Consider the following 20,137-nt stretch of genomic DNA (forward strand, 5'->3'; position numbering starts at 1 on the left):
AGTTTGTTGCTGGTCATTCCCACATAGAAAGCGTCACAGTGCAGGCAGGTCAGTTGGTAAATCACGTGGGTGCTTTCACACGTGGCTCTCCCTTTGATCGTGTACACCTCCCGGGTTACAGGACTGGAGTAGGTGGTGGTGGGAGGGTGCATAGGACAGGTTTTACACCGGGGGTGGTTGCAAGGGTAGGAGCCAGAGGGTAGGGAAGGTGGTTTGGGGATTTCATAGGGATGAACCAAGAGGTTACGAAGGTTAGGTGGACGGCGGAAAGACACTCTTGGTGGAGTGGGGAGGATTTCATGAAGGATGGATCTCATTTCGGGGCAGGATTTTAGGAAGTCGTATCCCTGCTGGAGAGCCACATTCAAGGTCTGATCCAGTCCCGGGAAGTATTCTGTCACAAGTGGGGCACTTTTGGGGTACTTCTGTGAGAGGTTCTGGGTTCGAGGGGATGAGGAAGTGGCTCCTACCTTCTACCTACTTCCTAAAATTCACAAACCCAAACATCCTGGCCGCCCCATTGTAGCTGGTTACCAAGCCCCCACAGAACGTATCTCTGCCTACGTAGATCAACACCTTCAACCCATTACATGCAGTCTCCCATCCTTCATCAAAGACACCAACCACTTTCTCGAACGCCTGGAATCCGTACCCAGTCTGTTACCCCCGGAAACCATCCTTGTAACCATTGATGCCACTTCCCTATACACGAATATCCCGCACGTCCAGGGCCTCGCTGCAATGGAGCACTTCCTTTCACGCCGATCACCTGCCACGCTACCTAAAACCTCTCTCGTTGTCACCTTAGCCAGCTTCATCCTGACCCACAACTTCTTCACTTTTGAAGGCCAGACATACCAACAATTAAAGGGAACAGCCATGGGCATCAGGATGGCCCCCTCGTATGCCCACCTATTTATGGGTCGCTTAGAGGAAGCCTTCTTGGTTACCCAAGCCTGCCAACCCAAAGTTTGGTACAGATTTATTGATGACATCTTCATGATCTGGACTCACAGTGAAGAACAACTCCAGAATTTCCTCTTCAACCTCAACTCCTTTGGTTCCATCAGATTCACCTGGTCCTACTCCAAATCCCATGCCACTTTCCTAGACGTTGACCTCCATCTGTCCAATGGCCAGCTGCACACATCCGTCCACATCAAACTCACCAACAAGCAACAGTACCTCCATTATGACAGCTGCCACCCATTCCATATCAAACGGTCCCTTCCCTACAGCCTAGGCCTTCGTGGCAAACGAATCTGCTCCAGTCCTGAATCCCTCGACCATTACACCAACAACCTGAAAACAGCTTTCGCATCCCGCAACTACCCTCCCAACCTGGTACAGAAGCAGATAACCAGAGCCACTTCCTCATCCCCTCAAACCCAGAACCTCTCACAGAAGTACCCCAAAAGTGCCCCACTTGTGACAGAATACTTCCCGGGACTGGATCAGACCTTGAATGTGGCTCTCCAGCAGGGATACGACTTCCTAAAATCCTGCCCCGAAATGAGATCCATCCTTCATGAAATCCTCCCCACTCCACCAAGAGTGTCTTTCCGCCGTCCACCTAACCTTCGTAACCTCTTGGTTCATCCCTATGAAATCCCCAAACCACCTTCCCTACCCTCTGGCTCCTACCCTTGCAACCGCCCCCGGTGTAAAACCTGTCCTATGCACCCTCCCACCACCACCTACTCCAGTCCTGTAACCCGGGAGGTGTACACGATCAAAGGGAGAGCCACGTGTGAAAGCACCCACATGATTTACCAACTGACCTTCCTGCACTGTGACGCTTTCTATGTGGGAATGACCAGCAACAAACTGTCCATTCGCATGAATGGACACAGGAAGACAGTGTTTGTTGGTAATGAGGATCACCCTGTGGCTAAACATGCCTTGATGCACGGCCAGCACATCTTGGCACAGTGTTACACCGTCCGAGTTATCTGGATACTTCCCACCAACACCAACCTATCCGAACTCCGGAGATGGGAACTCGCCCTTCAGTATATCCTCTCCTCTCGATATCCGCCAGGCCTCAACCTCCGCTAATTTCAAGTTGCCGCCGCTCATACCTCACCTGTCTTTCAACAACTTCTTTGCCTCTGTACTTCCGCCTCGACTGACATCTCTGCCCTTACTCTTTGCCTTTAAATATGTCTGCTTGTGTCTGTGTATGTGCGGATGGATATGTGTGTGTGTGCGAGTGTACACCTGTCCTTTTTTTCCCCTAAGGGAAGTCTTTCCGCTGCCGGGATTGGAATAACTCCTTACCCTCTCCCTTAAAACCCACATCCTTTCGTCTTTCCCTCTCCTTCCTGAAGAAGCAACCATCGGTTGCGAAAGCTAGTAATTCTGTGTGTGTGTTTTGTTCATGTGCCTGTCTGCCGGCGCTTTCCCGCTTGGTAAGTCTTGGAATCTTTGTTTTTAATATATATACCATTTCAGATGCTGAAATCATGGAAAAATGCTGTGACAATCTGTGGGCCATTATTGGAGACGATTATCCGTGGCAATAATTTGATCAGAAAAATCTGCATTAGAGCCTGCACATTAGCTTCTCCTGAGGTGCAGCAGATGTGCAAGACATATGAATGTCTGTGTATGTGCGGATGGATATGTGTGTGTGTGTGCGAGTGTACACCTGTCCTTTTTTTCCCCTAAGGGAAGTCTTTCCGCTCCCGGGATTGGAATGACTCCTTACCCTCTCCCTTAAAACCCACACCCTTTCATTTTTCCCTCTCCTTCCTTCCTTCCTGACGAAGCAACTGCCAGTTGCGAAAGCTCGAATTCTGTGTGTGTGTTTGTGTGTTTTGTTCATGTGCCTGTCTGCCGGCGCTTTCCCGCTTGGTAAGTCTTGGAATCTTTGTTTTTAATATATTTTTCCCATGTGGAAGTTTCTTTCTGTTTTATATATATATATATATATATATATATATATATATATATATATATATATATATATATATATATATATAAGCTGAAATAACAATGCTAATAGTATGAATATATATAATACATCATTTGTTTCTATTAAAAAATTCATCAATGGAGTAGAAGGAGTTGGCCACTAGTAAGTCTTTCAGGTTCCTTTTAAACTGATCTTTATTTGTAACTAAATTTTTTATGTTTGCTTGCAAATTATTGAAGATGAGTGTTCCTGAGTAGTGGACCCCTTTTTGAACTAAAGTAAGTGCTTTTAAGTCCTTGTGCAGATCATTTTTGTTCCTGGTATTGTATGTATGAACTGAGCTGTTTGTTGGAAAAATAGAGATATTATTTAGGACAAATTTCATTAAGGAGTAAATATACTGAGAGGCATTAGTTAGTATACCCAGTTCTTTGAAGAGCTTTCTACAGGACGTCCGTGAATTTACTCCACAAATAATACGTATTACACACTTTTGGACTCTGAAAACTTTTGTTTGACTTGAAGAGTTACTCCAAAATATTATACCATATGACATTATGGAATGAAAGTAGGCAAAGTATGCAAGATTTTTCATTTTTATGTCGCCTATGTCTGCTAACACTCGAATTGCAAATACAGATTTGTTTAGGCGTTTCTGCAGTTCTGTGGTGTGCTTCTCCCAACTGAATTTATCATCAAGTTGTAATCCCAGGAATTTAAGACTGTCAACCTCTTCTATCTGCTCTTCTTCATACTTTATGCATAGAGGATATAAAATGTAGACTGGCAATGGCAAGGAAAGCATTTCTGAAGAAGAGAAATTTGTTAACATCGAGTATAGATTTAAATGTCAGGAAGTCATTTCTGAAAGTATTTGTATGGAGTGTAGCCATATATGGAAGTGAAACATGGACAATAAATAGTTTGAACAAGAAGAGAACAGAAGCTTTCTAAATGTAGTGTTACAGAAGAATGCTGAAGATTAGATGGGTAGATCACGTAATTAATGAGGAGGTATTGAATAGGATTGGGGAGAAGAGAATTTTGTGGCACAACTTGACTACAAGAAGGGATCGGTTGGTAGGACATGTCCTGAGGCATCAAGGGATCACAAACTTAGCATTGGAGGGCAGCGTGGAAGGTAAAAATCGTAGAGGGAGACCAAGAGATGAATACACTAAGCAGATTCAGAAGGATGTTGGTTGCAGTAGGTACTGGGAGATGAAGGAGCTTGTACAGGATAGATTAGCATGGAAAGATGCATCAAACCAGCCTCAGGACTGAAGACCAAAACAACACAACATGCTGGGTGGAAACCTCTTACAGGTTCTGAATTGCATATAGTGAGTCTTTTCGAAGTTTAATGTCAGTGAGTTGGCTTTAAACCATATATTAATATCCATGAAAATATCATTAGCAGATCTTTCTAGAACTACATTTGACATACTATTTATTGCAATACTTGTGTCATCTGCAAACAAAATGAACTCTGCTTCTGGCAGTGTAACTGAAGAGAGATCATTAATGTACACAAGAAAAAGCAGTGGACCTAAGATGGATCCTTGTGAGACACCACATGTAATTTCTGCCTATTCTGATGATGACTGATGACTTAATTCACTAGTCCCTTGCACTGACACCCTTTGTTTCCTGTTAGTGAGGTATGACTTGAACCATTTTGCATTCTAATTTATTTAAAAGGATGCTGTGGTTCACACTATTGAATGCCTTTGACAAATCACAGAAAATACCTGCTGCTTGTAACTTGTTATTTAATGAATTAAGTACATTTTCACTGTAGGTGTAAATAGCCTTCTCGATATCAGAACCCTTCAGAAACCCAAACTGTGTTCTTGATAATATGATATTGGTGGTCAGATGGAGGAGGAGGAAGATCTTAGTGTTTAACGTCCCGTCGACAACGAGGTCATTAGAGACGGAGCGCAAGCTCAGGTGAGGGAAGGATGGGGAAGGAAATCGGCCGTGCCCTTTCAAAGGAACCATCCCGGCATTTGCCTGAAGCGATTTAGGGAAATCACGGAAAACCTAAATCAGGATGGCCGGAGACGGGATTGAACCGTCGTCCTCCCATATGAGAGTCCAGTGTGCTAACCACTGCGCCACCTCGCTCGGTGGTGGTCAGATGGTTGGAAAGCTACCTGTACATTACTTTTTCTAAAATTTTTGAAAATGCTGGCAAAAGTGAAATCGGTCTGTAGTTTGATGGTATCTCTTTATCCCCTTTCTTGAATAGAGGCTTAACATCTGCATATTTTAGCCAGTCAGGAAATGTTCCAGTTATAATTGACTGTTTACACAAGTAACTTAAAATTGTGCTAAACTCACAAGAACATGCCTTAATTAACTTTGTTGATATTTCATCGTAACCACTAGAATGCTTTGTTTTTAAAGATTTTATTATGGAAGTTATTTCTTTTGCTGAAGTGAGTGACATATTCATGTACCTGAAGCTATTTGTAAAGGCTAGTTTCAGATATTCAAGGGCATTATTTACTGATCCTGACAATCCCATTCTATCAGTAACAGATATAAAGTACTTGTTAAATAGATTTGCCACACTATGCCCATCTGTTACTAATGTGTCATCTACCCTTAGTGCTGTTTGCTCCTCTTCCTTTCTGGTTCTACCAGTCTCCTATTTCACTATATCCCATATTGGTTTTATTTTGTTCCCTGACATTCCTAACTTCTTCTTGTAGGGCATTTGTTTAGATGTCTGAATTGCTTTTTTAAAAATATTTTACTGTATTCCTTGTATTTAGCTAAATCATCAGCATTGGAGCTATTCTTGGTCAACAGATACATTTTCTACATTTTCCTTTTTGTCTTACAGGAAATCTTTATTCCTTGTGTAATCCATGGTTTTATTATAGACTTCTGTTTAATTTGAGTAACTTTTAGGGGAAAACAGTTTTCAAACATGTTACTGACATTGTTCATGAATGTGTTATATTTTTCATTCATGTCATGAGCACTATAAACATCTTTCCAGTTCATATCTTTGAGCAGTTTTCTAAAACACTAAATTTTTGGTTGATTGACTACTCTCTTGTACTCAGATTTAGCAGTCTTGATAATCTGCTTAGAATTTACACCTAAAACAAGGAGCTGCATGTCATGATCTGATAATCCATTTATTACAGGTTTTATGATATGATTTTGTTCCTTTGATTTTTCTATAAAAATGTTATCAATCACTGTCCTTGAGGATTTAGTGATCCTAGTTGGAAAGTTTACAGTGTTAGTTAGATTGAAAGACAACATTACTAACTGCAGTAAATGTTTACTGGAAGATTGCATTAGAAAATCTGTATTAAAGTCACCAGCAATCAAAATTTTTTTGTTTCTTCCTGTTAAATAACCCAAAAGAGCTTCTATATTATTTATGAATAGATTATAATCTCCTGCAGGTGCTCGGTAAATAGTTACTATTATATAGGATCTGTTATGGAACTCTACTTCTGTTGCACATGCTTCTAGATGCTGCTCTAAACAGAATTTATTAATGTCAATGTTCTTGAATTTATGGCAGTTTTTAATAAATGTGGCAACTCCTCCTCCATCCATATCTACTCTGCAGAAGTAGGAAGCTAGCTTAAATCCTGAAATGTCTAACATATCTATACCAGTGGTTGCTTGATGTTCAGAGAGGCAGATTATGTCAATTTGGTTAGATGAATTCATTTCATCGATACAAATGAGTAGTTCATCAACTTTATTTCTGAGTCCTGGAATGTTCTGGTGTAGTAAAGATAACTGATACTGCATACTAATGGGATTATAACTGCTTTGGCGAAGATGAAATGGCAGTTCCTGATTACTTTCTGTTAAACATTGTTTAAATGAAGGCTGTATACTAAAATCTGACTCCTGTTCATCTGTTTTCCCAAACAGAGTGTGTCTGCCAATCTCTCTTAAACTCGTATTCTTTCCCCCTTCCCTATCCTAAAAAAAGGCATCCCTCTGACACCTGTGACCACTGCTATTTTACCACTTGTGACAGTGTCCCCCCTTAAGTTTTCTGCAATCAACCCAGACAGTTTTCCCTTCCCTTTCCTATTAAGGTGAAGGCCATGCCTAGTGTAGTCCCACCTATCGATAGCATCCACAGGAATCAAACTAATATGGGACCCTATATCCGTTCTAAGCAGCCACTCCAACTCCAAGTTCACCCTTCCTACAGAAGAGTTCAAATGAGGCCGATCATGGCGTCTCAACACAGACACACATCCCACGCCGGTGTGCTTCGTTACTGATGCCATCTTCACCAGGTCACTCTCTATGGAATATTCAGAGTCTCTGTCAATGCTATTTCCTGGACCACCCACTATAACCACGGCATCCTCCTTTGTGAAATCCTTGCATAAAGAACCTACATCCTCTGTTACCTGGCCCAGATCTGCCCTAGACTTGAAAAAGTTTGTAACCTGGTACTCTGGACCTAGATTTTGCTGCAGTGGTTGGCCAACACCTCTACCATGGGAGGAGTGTTCCATCAAGCATCGCCAGCTACTTATGAAGAAGGAAAAAAATGCAGAGTGGGCCCAGCTGCTTAGTAGGCAGTCATTTGGGCCAACCTTTCAACACAAAATGAGATGCTTGATGGAGCACTGGATCTTGCTAACTGGCTTTCTCTATACACTTTTCTGTGCTGGAAACCTATCCAACACCTGCTGCACATCTATTTGGAAAGACACATCTTCCATTTTGTTGAATTCACAATGAGGACCAATCGGTAAGTGCGACAGTGCACTTGTATTGGCATGACGGGCAGTGGGATGATAATGAATCTCATACTGATACCCTTTCAAAAGTAAAGCCAACAGCTGAAATCTTTGTGGAGTCCTGTCAGAAGATGATAATGTGGGCCAAAGAGCAATACAAGTGGTTTATGGTCAGTGATGAGATGGAATTGGTTGGAAAAGGAGGTCCTTGCGGGCTGCATAGACAGTTACCAAAGCTTCCTTTTCTGTTTGCAAATAATTGTGTTGAGCATCTGTCAATGTCTTTGAGGCAGATACCAGAGGTTTTTCAGATCTATCAGCTTCCCTGTGAGACAAAACCACCCCAAGCCTATTCTGGGATGCCTCTGTGGCAAGAACCAGCCGTTTACCAAGTGTAAAAATACTGAGACATTGGGAAGACAGCAACAACTTGGCATGGGCAAATGCCTTGTTGCAGTCCACTTGCCAAACAAAAAGGATACCTTTCTTTCACAAGTTGTTTAAGGGGTGAATGACATCTACCACCACGCGGGATTAGCCGAGCGGTCTAAGGCGCTGCAGTCATGGACTGTGCAGCCGGTCCCGGCGGAGGTTCGAGCGCTCCCTCGGGCATGGGTGTGTGTGTTTGTCTTAGGATAATTTAGGTTAAGTAGTGTGTAAGCTTAGGGACTGGTGACCTTAGCAGTTAAGTCCCATAAGATTTCACACACATTTGAACATTTTTTGTACATATGCCACATTGGCAATAAATTTTTAATAGGAGCTGAATTTTCCCAAAAATACTTGGAGATCTTTCAGGTTTCATGGTTTAGGAAGGTTGGCAATAGCCACTAGATGATGCTTTGTAGGACAGATGCCATCATTTGAAAGACGATGGCCAACATATTCTACATGTGCTTGAAAAATAACTTCCACAGGTTGCCCTTAAGGCCTGCCTCTTGCAGCATAGTGAAAAAGGGTCCAAAGGTTGTTGACGTGTTCTTGCCATGGCGACCCGATGGAGATAATGTCATCTAGATAGTTCATACAACAGAGGATGTCATATATTAACAGTTCTAAGAATCACTGAAAAATAGTGGGAGCACTCATGATGCCAAAAGGCAAGCAAGTGTAACAACAAAATCCAAACAGGGTATTGATAACAATAATCTATTACAAAGTGGAATGCAGGCAAAGCTGTAGACATGCCTCTGCAAGATCAGTTTTTGAAAAATATTCAATTACTGCCAGTTTTGCTAGGATTTTGTTCATCCACAGAGTCAGAGAAGACTCCACTACTGACTGAGCATTAACGATGAATTTGAAATATCCACACAAATGAAGTGTTTCTGAAGGTGTGTGAATTACAACTAACCGATTGGCTAGGGGAAAGTGGTACAATAATACCCAGGCCTTACAGCCTATCAAGTTCCTTCTTAACCGCTGATCTCAGGGCGATGGGGACAGGCTGAGCATGACAAAATTTAGGTACGGCTGTCTGTTTGAGGTTGTTGATATTTGCCTCAAAATCCTTTGCCGCCCCAAAACCAGGTGAAAACAGGAGGACCAAGCTCATGGCAGAGATCACCCAGTTCCTGGAATGGAGCAGAGTTGGAAAGAAGACGTATTGCACCTTGAATTTGAAACCAAAATATCGTGAATGCATTGAGATCAGAAATGTTCTCCAACATTTCACTATCTACTGCCAAAAACATGATTGTCCTTATGACAGTTTGATACTTGATATCGATAGTGAACTGTCCTAGAACAGGAATGGGCTGGTTTCCATAACCAGTTAAACAATGATTTGTAGATGGGAGAGCAGGTTTACCCAGACAATGATATGTTTCCAGGTTCACAAGGAACACAGAGAATCTGGAAATGGAACAGTTGTTGCTGAATCAACAGCATAATGTAAATCTTGCTGGAGATATCAAGCTCTCGGCCATGGAGTGGCATAACACTGTGCACTTCCATGAACTCCACATCTGCGTCCGAAGGCCGGCTGCACAATGAGCTATGACAGACTGTGGCCACATGGCCTTGTTTATGGCTCTCCTATGTAGGCAGCGGTGCCGGGAGTGCGCACAGAAAGTCAGGACACCATTGGAAACCACAGCGAAATCAGCAATGTCCAATTGCACCCAAATGAATTAGAGGAACAAATTGGGGGCCTCAGGGAATGTTGCCAATGTTGTGCCAATTAGCACTTTGATGCAACATCTGCAAACTGTTCACGTGCAGATTATGACACTTCAAAAGCCTTAATGATAGCCAAAGCCTCCTCAGCTGTTGGATCATTAAAACATAACACTTCCCACTAGACCTCTCTTTCTGAGACTGAACAAATGACAATGTTGCAATTCCGAGAATCGGCATAAGAGTGTTGGCATTGACCACACACAATTAAACTTCTAACTTAGCTCTTGGAGGTCAGATACCCATGGCTGATATGACTGGCCTGGTTTCTTTTGCTACTGGTGGAACTCCATGCGGGAAACTACCACATGAGTTTGCTCAAGTTAGTGTGTGCTAAGCAAGTCACATATTTCAGTAAATGACAATGGTGATCAATCTTTCAATGAAACAAGTTTTTGAAGTGGATGAAAGACAAAAAAAAAGTTTTTTGCAAGGGTTGATTTTCTACCTGAAATGCGGTGAAATGCTGCTGTAGACATCACACACATGTGTCACAGCTTTCCTTTGCTTCTTGGATTGGTGGAAAAGCTGCATGAGTGCATAGGCAGTAGTGGCTGGAGGGGACAGTGCTCCCCAAATTTATAAATAAGTGATGAAGCAAGTCTAAGTGTTACTGTTATTGCTCATGCTGTTTCTGCTATTGTAGCAGTTGAACCATGCTGGATGCATTTCACTTGTGAAAGACAAGTGCAGAATGAACTACCTCATTGGTAAAACTGCTGTACTTACACTCTTTATTGACAACCACTACATGCACAAAAATTATGTTGGATGATAACTGCACTTCAGATAATGACAAGGTTAGAGAAACATTAACATGACTATTAGCTGTTCAAGTACAGAGTTCTACCACTGACAACTGAATGTACACTTGCATGGAGCTGGTCGGACTAGAGAACATTTGCCTATGGCAGAGAAGGTGCAAGTGGCTGAGGCCTTCCTAGCAGTGGCCCAACATGTCCTTATTGGCCATATGGGTTGCTGGCTGCGGGAAACTTTGGTGTGCTTGCTTCACGTAGCCACTGCTGGTGCTGTATACAAACACTGTGGTGGTGGATAGTGCCACCTCACTGCCACAAAGGAGTAATCACATGCAGTGACATCATGCATATGGACACAACAGAGCTTGAGGAGGAGTGGACTGATCAAGGGATCATTGATGTGCGTAGTGAATGGAAGACTGAAAAAAATCAGAATCATTTATATTGATGTTCACTCACCAATTTTGCCAGATTATATTAAAGCTGGATTTTTTAGACTGAAAGTAAGACCATACTTCCCCAATCCCATGATGTGTTTCATGTGACAGAAATTCGGGCTCACCACTATGGGGTGCAAAGTGCAAGCTGTATGTGGTAAGTGTGGTGGGGGCATACAACACTGAAGGAACTACGTTTGCCTCTCCTGACCTTTGTGTCAGTTGTTCAGTCAGCATACTGCTTGCAGCAGAGTGTGTACGAAGTTCAAGGAGGGAAAGAAAATCCAGGAATTAAAGGTGACTAAGTGCTTGCCCTATGAAAATGTGAAGAAGGTGTACAAAGCTTTTCAACCCCCAACCTTTTCAGCTGTACTTGCTGCAGTTCTCATGAAGAAACCTTTAATATTTAGTGTTTCGACCCATACATCACCTACAGATTTTGATACTAAGAAATATTCTAGCCATTGAGCTTGCAGAAACAACATTTCAGTTGAAACTGTAGCTGCCTCCACATGAGCTCCAATGATAAGCACCACTTCAGCCCCTGTTGTAGATGCCACATTGAAAGGGAAGTTTGCTGAAAATGGTCTGCCTCAGCCTAAATAAGTGTCACCAAATCTGATGGGCAAAAGTAAGTTGCAGTGTACCATCAAGAAGGCAGAATCAAAGCTAGTGGACTGTCAGGTACAGAAACATTTAGAGGATGCTGACTCAACCACAGACTTTGAAGTGTGCTTAACTGAACCCTCAAGTCCTGCCAGTTCTCTACCTTCGAAGTGGATTCACCTACACACAAAAGAGCAAATAAAAACAAAACCTCCCAAGTAAATTGATAACCTCCCAAGTAAATTGATTTTGTACTTTAAAGAAAAGATACAGAACACACAAGGAGGACCTGATACTATTGTCACAGTATGCACACCTGTCTCTGTGTTTAAAGAAATGTATTTTAAATGTAGAGACACACTTTGTACTCAATGGATAAAGCCTCCATCAAAAAGATGACCTCAGTAGAACAGTGGAACAGCAGCTGTCTTTCTGAACGACATTTACCACTCCACTTCCTCTCTGTTCAAACAGCTATTCAAGCAGTTGCTGTCACATTCTGCAACCCATTCACTGTTACAATTTGTAGTATGTACCTGCTACCCAATGAAATTTAGGATAGAGCTGCTCTTTCTGATATGATTTCACAACTCTCCCAGCCTTCCTTACAGGTAGGAGATTCCAATGCACATAAAGTGTTATTTGGATCTACACTGACTTGCACCATGGGTTGAATTGTTGAAAGCCTCATTGTGTCAGAAGAGTTATGCCTTCTTAACACTGGTGGTAGCACATGCTGTAACACTACCATGGGCTCATTCTCAACCATAGACCCAACTTTCTGTTCCCTTGCCATTTATAAATGCTACTCACTGGTCAATGGGTAATAACACTGCCATGAGGTCATTATTGGCCATAGACGTGGCTTTCTGTTCTCTTGCCCTTACAGATCGTGCTCTCTGGGAAATGGTCGATGACGCATTCAAGTGACCACTCTCCTATCTGCATTCCACCTCTGAGACAGAGCTGTCTCTAAAAGGAAACTTAGCAGAGAAAACTAGAACAGTCAATTAGCTGTGTTTGAACAGCCAGATACTATCCAGAACAGGGTGGATCACCTCACTGTGCTACTGACGCATCTGTCCCAAAGTCCTCAGGCTGTCTTCAGAGGCGACAGATCACGTGGTGGAACAGTGAGTGTCACTCATGGCCTTGCAACAGTTCAAATGTGAACTATCAGCTATGAATCTTGCAGGCTTTTAGGTTGTGAGAGAAAAGGCACAAAGGACAATAAAAGAGAGCAAGAAGAGGTCTTGGCATGTGTTTCTGGACTTGATAAATTGTCACACTAGCCGTTCAAAGGTTTGGGAGACTATGAAGAGGATATCTGGCTAAGGCGGGACAGTGCCTATAATTACTCTACAGAGGCAGGGTTGTCTCCAGTCTATGCATGGGGACATCACTGTGCAAGCAATAGCAGAGTACTTCAGTTCATTCACTGCCACTGAAAATGTGGATCCACCTTTCCACCGTCATCGGGCATTAATCTGGATGGGTGGTTGGAATTTCCACTCTGCCAACACCAAGGATTACAATTGACCCTTTTCCGTGTGGGAAGTTGAGTATGCATTGTCTTGGGTTAAGGAGACAGCACCAGGTAAGGATTGAATCCTGTATAGCATGATACAGTGCCTCGAACAGGATGCAAAGGAAATCCTCCTATCCCTTTTTAATTTGATTTGGTTATCTGGGGCTTTCCCAGTTAATGGAAGGAGGCAGTTTTAGTGGCCCTTCTGAAACCAGGAAAGGGCCACACATTGCCACATTGCCTAGAAGTTACTGTAGTGTGGCCCTCACTAGCTGTGTGGGAAAGATGCTAGAAAGTGTGGTCAATGACTGTCTGAGTTTGGTCCTAGAATTGTCGAGCATACTGGGTAGTTCAACTCTCAACAACCTCACCCTGCTGAAGGCAGAAATACAACAATTTTTCCTACGCAGACGGCAACTCATTGGTACCTTCTTTGATGTCAAAAGGGTCTATGACACTGCTTGGATGCATCACATCCTGAACAGCTTGACTTCCAAGGATGACTACCACTATTCATGCTGTCTTTCCTTTCTAGTTGATTTTTTAATCAGGGTGGTCATGATCTTTCCAGGCAATTTGAGCAAGAGAATGGCATCCTCAGTTATCTGTTTTAAGTGTAACTCTGTTTGCTGTTGCCATAAATGGTATTACATCCATGGTTAAGTCTCATGTTCAATTTCCATTGTTTGTGGATGATATTTTCATATTTCACTCCTTCTCCAGCTTCTCAGTGACTACTCGTCAGCTGCAACTAATGAAGTTATGGTTGGAAGAGGTTGATAGCATAAGTTTCAAATTTTCCTCAGACAAATGTGTTTGTGTTAATTTTAATAATTCTCGTCACCCTCTTCCCCTGCCTATTCTTAAAATGAGGGGCAGTCTTCTGAATTTTAAAAGTTCTGTGAGTTAAAAATATTAAGGCCAAAGCCATAATAGCATTGAATATTTTAAAATGCCTCATCCACAGGTCATGGGGAACAGACAGCATGTGTCTGCTCCATTTTTAAAAGGCGTTTGTGCGATACCGCCTGACTTGGATGCATGGTTTATGGCTCAGCTAAGTCATCTTATCTTAAGATTATTGATGCTGTTCCCCGTTAAGGGATTCAGCTGTTAAAAAGAGTTTACAGGACAAGTTCAATCCCCGGCCTTTGTCCTGAGGCAAATGAACCACCACTTGTTATCTGATGGCAAATCTTCATGGTGCATCATGTGTACAACACACTCTCCACCCTGTGACCCCTGGCACTCTGAAGCATTGCTCAGCATCCAATGGAATGACTATTGCAAAACAGGCCAAAAGCAATGAAGCCATTTGGGATTCATGTGCGGCAGGTCTTAATAGCTCTTAACGTGGACCGTATTCTGTGCTTCATCGAAGTTGGAGTTGTTTGCCACCCTTATAAATAAGGAGACCCAGAATTATTTTAGACTTACCAGTGTACAAAAAGAATTTTCCTCCAGCTATGTTTTCTGATTGCTGTTCGACATAATTTTATTTGAGCATTGAAACTTTGTGATTGTTTATGCTGATGGTTCTAAACAGGGTAATTCGATTGGCTGCATTGCGTTATTTCCACAAAGTGTTCTCAATATTGACTTACCTTATATATTTACAATGTATAACGCTGAATTACCCTGATTGACCAGAACATTATGACTACTGACCTACTGTCGATAACAAACATTTCCTGGTGGCAGCAGCCTCACCTGGTGAGGAATGACTGCTACTCGGACACATGCATGATGCACATAGTGTCAGTGAGCATGCTGTCCATGTGTAGAATGGGGAAAGCATGCACTCTATCAGAATTTGACAATGGGCAGATTGTGATGGCCCGGAGACTCGACATGAGCATTTCAGCAACTGCGCAATTGGTCAGGTGTTCGAGGAATACTGTGGTGAGTGACTTCAACACTTGGTGAAACCACGTTCAGACATCATGAGATAGGGTGACCTCCTGTCATTACAGATTTCAGACATTGTAGGCTGGACAGACTGGTAAAACAGGACAGGTGATGAATTGTGGTGGAACTAACATCAGACTTCAATGTTAGGCAGAGTACCAGTGTGTCTGAACACACAGTGCACCAAACATTTCTAATGATGGACCTCTGCAGCCAATGACCCCTGCATGTGCCAATGTTAACACCATGACATTGGCAACTTCAACTGAGATGGGCACTGACCATCAGTATTGGACGTTGATGCAGTGGAAGAGCGTTGCACAGCCTAATGAACCCTGATATGTTTTTCATGATGCAAAGGTGTTAATCCGTTGTCTTCCAGGGGAACAACTCCTTGACATCTGTACTGCAGGTAGGAGACGTGCTGGTGGCATCTCCTTTATGCTCTTGGGAACATTCATTTGGGCGTACTTGGGCCCTGTGGAACTCGTGCAAGATACCTTGATGGCCAAGGAATATTGTACACTGGTTGCAAGCCATTTACACACCTTCATGACGATCATGTTTCCCAATGCCAGTGGCATTTTTGACTAAGATAATGTGCCATCTCAACCCCCCCTCCCCCCCAACTCACCAGATCCGAACCCAATTGAACAAATCTGGGATGTGATTGAACGTGATGTCAGAGCTCATCGCCCCCCTCCCTGAAATTTATGGGAAGTAGGTGACTTGGGTGTGCAGATGCAGAGCTAACCCCTTCCAGCGACGTTCCGAGGCCTTATTGGTTCCATGACATTATGTGTCACCTCTGTTATATGTGCCAGAGGTGAACATAACAGCTATTAGGTAGGTGGTCATAATGTTCTGGGATCATCAGGGCACCACAGCAGATATGATGTCTTTCTGCTATCAAATTCCTCATCTGCACCAACTTCCTAAGTGCCCTCTACACTAGCTTTCAAGTATATTCAGCTAATTCACAACACCCCCTTTTCCACTTACAGAGGCAGGGCAGGGAGGTGTCATTTCACTGTACCAGAAGACGTGTGTGTTCCGGGTTATGAGGCAGAAGAAGATGCAGCTAAGAAAGCTTGCTTGGAAAACACGATTTCTAAAGTGTGAGGCAGAGGACCATGCGTGTGTGGGAGTTGGAGTGGTTAGGTTTGAGGAACAACAAGCTGGGGCTAGTGAAACCAGTGACATAACCATGGCATTCTTCCTTCTGGCTGCTGCAGTGGGAGAAAGTACTCTTAACATGTTCAGAGTGCTTGTTGTGTACAGGTATCTGTACACCACATTTTAACAAATGTTTTTTATATCAAGCCTCGAGGGCTTCAGCCAATATCAGGTGACCTGCTGCCTATTTTAGGAGACAACGAATCAAATGTGGGCCATGATCTGAAATTCTGTGCGATGTCTAGTATTCTCAGTGATATCTTAGATACTGGGTGGGGCAAATAAAAATGGACCAGAGAACAGAGTTCCAGGATACAAAGAAACACGGCAGAGGAAAGAAAATACAGAAGTAACCTGACCATAGCAGATGTTAAAGGTGACCCACATTCCTCTCATGGCACTTTAGAGCCCATAAGCAAGTTGCTGAGGATGGGTTGAAGCTGCACTGTTGTAATTGCTGCAGTCTCATCTGAAATGTTCTGATGCAGTTCTTGAATGCTATGAGAATAGTTGCTATACACATTAGATTTGAGGGCTCCCCACACAAAGTAATCACGCACTGAGAGATCAGGTGACCTGGGTGGCCAGCTGGGGTCATGACAAGACTGACCTCTACTACCAACTCTGTCAGCCATGAAGATTGTGTAAATGTGATCCAAAGTTTGGCCAGCTGTATGGGCAATTGCTCCATCCTGCTAAAAGTAACCATAGGTCTTTTCCTCCTCATCAGTGCTACCAAAAATGGTTTCAAAATGAATGTTGGCAGTATAATGTCCCAAAGTCAGTGACTGATGAAAGAAGATGGGACCAATAATGTAGTGTGCAGACACTGCACACCAAACCCCCTACCTCCTGATCATCCAATGGTGTTTTGTGGAAGTTATGCCATTTCCCTGCTGCCTAGAAGCTGTGATTCTGTGAGTTGAAATTGCCATTCAGGTGAAACCAGGCATTATCAGACATAAAGAACAGATCCATGACCAACCATTTATTGTTATCCCAGAGAATAGCCTCTTACAGAACTGGAGGCACTGGTTTTAATGCATGAGCAACAGACACTCAATAGTGATGCACGTGCTCATCCAAGTGGAGTATTCATCCACATCATCGACGTGATATGCCAGTCTCTTGCAACAGGCATTGGGATGATTTGGTGGGACTCTGAAGCATTTGCTGGTGAGCTACAGCCACATTTTTCTTGCTCGGACATATTTTGAAATGAAAATTCCTGGCAGATTAAAACTGTGTGCCGGACTGAGGCTCGAACTCGGGACCTTTGCCTTTCGCAGGTAAGTGCTCTACCGTCTGAGCTACCCAAGCACGACTCACGTCTGTCCTCACAGCTTTACTTCTGCCAGTGCTAGTTCTGCAGGTTCACAGGAGAGCTTCTGTAAAGTTTGGAAGGCAGGAGACGAGGTAGTCTGCCAGGAAGTTTCATATCAGTGCACACTCCGCTGCAGAGTGAAAATCTCATTCTGATATTTTGAAATGGTTTTTTTTTTTTTTTTTTTTTTTTTTTTTTTTTTTTTTTTTTTTTTTTACTTGTTCAAAACAGAAATTGTGTGATGCCATTTTTGGATGAAGTGTTGCATGGCACTCTTTGCTGGCACTTTGACACCATTAAACTTCTCAGCGAACAACTGACCTCATCATTTCTACGACTTTGTTGTCATGTAACCTTCCACAGTGAACAACTGCTGCTCCACTGTGAGTATCATTGTCCCCTTTTCACTGCTCTCTCACACTGATACAGTCCACAGTACACTCTGAACCGGTGTGGATCATGTGGCAAGTGTACATGTGGTGTGCACGTCTTGGGGTGTGGTTATATGCATACATTCATGTCCAATCATATCCACTCATCTGAGCCACTTTTGTTTGCCCCACCCATCTTTTATTTTCCAAATGCTGAACCAGGGACAGTTCTTTGTTATACTATTTTAGATGTTGTGTAGTTACAGTCTTCGTATTCCTGCCTTCACATCACATACACTTTCTGCCTTCTTCGGAGCCATCAGCCATCCTACCCCAACCCTCCCTCCTGCCACCCACCTCTTTTCCCCTCTCCACAATACAGCCCCAGACTACCTTCTTAACTGCAGTCCCAGCATTGTGTATTCAGCTGTCACAGTGGAGCTATACAGGCATGGAAGCTAGAGAACTTTTCATTATTTATTTATTTATTTATTTATTTATTTTGCATGTCAACAATGTAACACTTGTATTATTCAGTGATGTGTTACCTTCACTCCCAAACTATATATATATATTCTGCCAGAACGTTCTGTACCAGATTGACTTTATTTTTTTTGGAGTTACATATTTATATATTTATTTAAATTTTGTGTAAGACAGTGGGAAGTCCATGTGCAATTTACTCGAAAACTTTCAGATGTTTATGAGTGCATTTATGAGACACAAGCATAAAGCTGTGTGATAGGAAATACCTACTCTGTAGAAGAAAGAAGGGGTTCTTGTTCTGACTGATAGTTAATTCTTTTGCTATTACTTTTTTTTACAGTGTTACAGTCAAATGTTGTGAAACAAATTCCTTCATTGGGCAGACTGTTTAATTTGCATCTTATTTTTGTAATCGATGAAACTTTTAAGTTTTGTGAATTTATTTATGTATTTATTTATTTTTTTGTATTGAAATGTGTGTTACTTCAGTTTTGAAAGCCACTAAAATACTATTATGCACATATTTTATGAAGTTCTTATTTATTTTTTTTTTTAATTTGCAGGTCCCATTGCATCTATTTTTTGGCTTGATAAAGAACTGGGGAGTGATATTTTTCTAGATGGTAAGAACATTTATTTCCTTAAACATTTACCAAAATGCTGCAGACTTGTGTCATTTTACCTGTTGTAAATATGAGTCCTTTTATTACCATCATTTCAGGAATTGTTACAGTTATGGACAGCACTCATGGATTGGAGGTAAGGACAGCATGTTTCTGTTAACATACATCACTTCTGAAGCCTCTTTAATCTTGTAGTGCAGTAATATTACTTGTGCGTGGAGCTGCCCAATTAAGTTTTGTCAGGTTGTCAATCTCTTGACGAAACATCCTTTTGGCTATCTTCTTAATACATCCGTTATTCCAGGCCTTGAATCAAGTGGAACCTACTTTTGTAAGAAATTAATGTAGGGAATGCTGTTTATTGTAATAGGATGTCAAATTGTTTAGTGGGAATGAATGAAGTTTTATTAATCTGATGATTTTTTTTATTTTATTTTATTTTATTTTATTTTTTTTTTTTTTTGAGCTGTGCACAGAAGCCATAATATGGTTTTGGAAATGCTTGGTTTTGAAATACATGTTGGATATTGCATTAGCTACATTTTATATCTCATTTATTATGAGAAGGAAAGTTAATACTCACTGTATAGTGGAGATGCTGAGTTGCAGATAGCCACAACAAGAAGATTTTCACTCCAAAGCTTTCGGCCAGTCGCCTTTGTCAATAGTAGACACACAGACACACATATGCACACAAACATACTCTCACACAAATGCAACTCACACACACGACTGCAGTCTCAGGCAACAGAAACCACACTGCAGTGTGGTTTCAGTTGCCTGAGACTGCAGTTGGGTGCATATGTGTGTCTATTGTTGACAAAGGCCATTGGCTGAAAGTCTTACGTGTGAAAACCTTTTTGTTGTGCATATCTGCAACTCAGCATATCTGCTCTATGGTGAGCAGCAATTTTCCTTCTCATAATACTGTTACATTCCATCCTTGATTTTCCATTGTTTATTATTTATACCTCATTTAGCTGGACAATTTTTGGGCTCGGCTCCGTGCAATACGGCTATATAATTGGCACATGTTTCACGTATTTATTATGAACCATCATCCATGGGCAAAGTCCG

At 42.1% G+C, this 20,137-nt stretch overlaps 1 protein-coding gene across 2 annotated transcripts in view; it reads left to right on the forward strand.

Moving 5' to 3' along the window:
- LOC126272314 (COBW domain-containing protein 1-like) overlaps positions 1 to 20,137 on the forward strand; it is a 489,194-nt gene that overhangs the window by 63,563 nt on the left and 405,494 nt on the right. For both annotated transcript variants that reach the window (XM_049975096.1, XM_049975097.1), the window contains exons 4-5: positions 19,001 to 19,060; positions 19,159 to 19,196. In XM_049975096.1, coding sequence (XP_049831053.1) covers positions 19,001 to 19,060; positions 19,159 to 19,196 — 98 coding nt within the window. The remainder of the gene's footprint in view (positions 1 to 19,000; positions 19,061 to 19,158; positions 19,197 to 20,137) is intronic.

The sequence above is a fragment of the Schistocerca gregaria genome, chromosome 5 (genome assembly GCF_023897955.1).
Source record: "Schistocerca gregaria isolate iqSchGreg1 chromosome 5, iqSchGreg1.2, whole genome shotgun sequence".
Taxonomy (NCBI): Eukaryota; Metazoa; Arthropoda; class Insecta; order Orthoptera; family Acrididae; genus Schistocerca; species Schistocerca gregaria.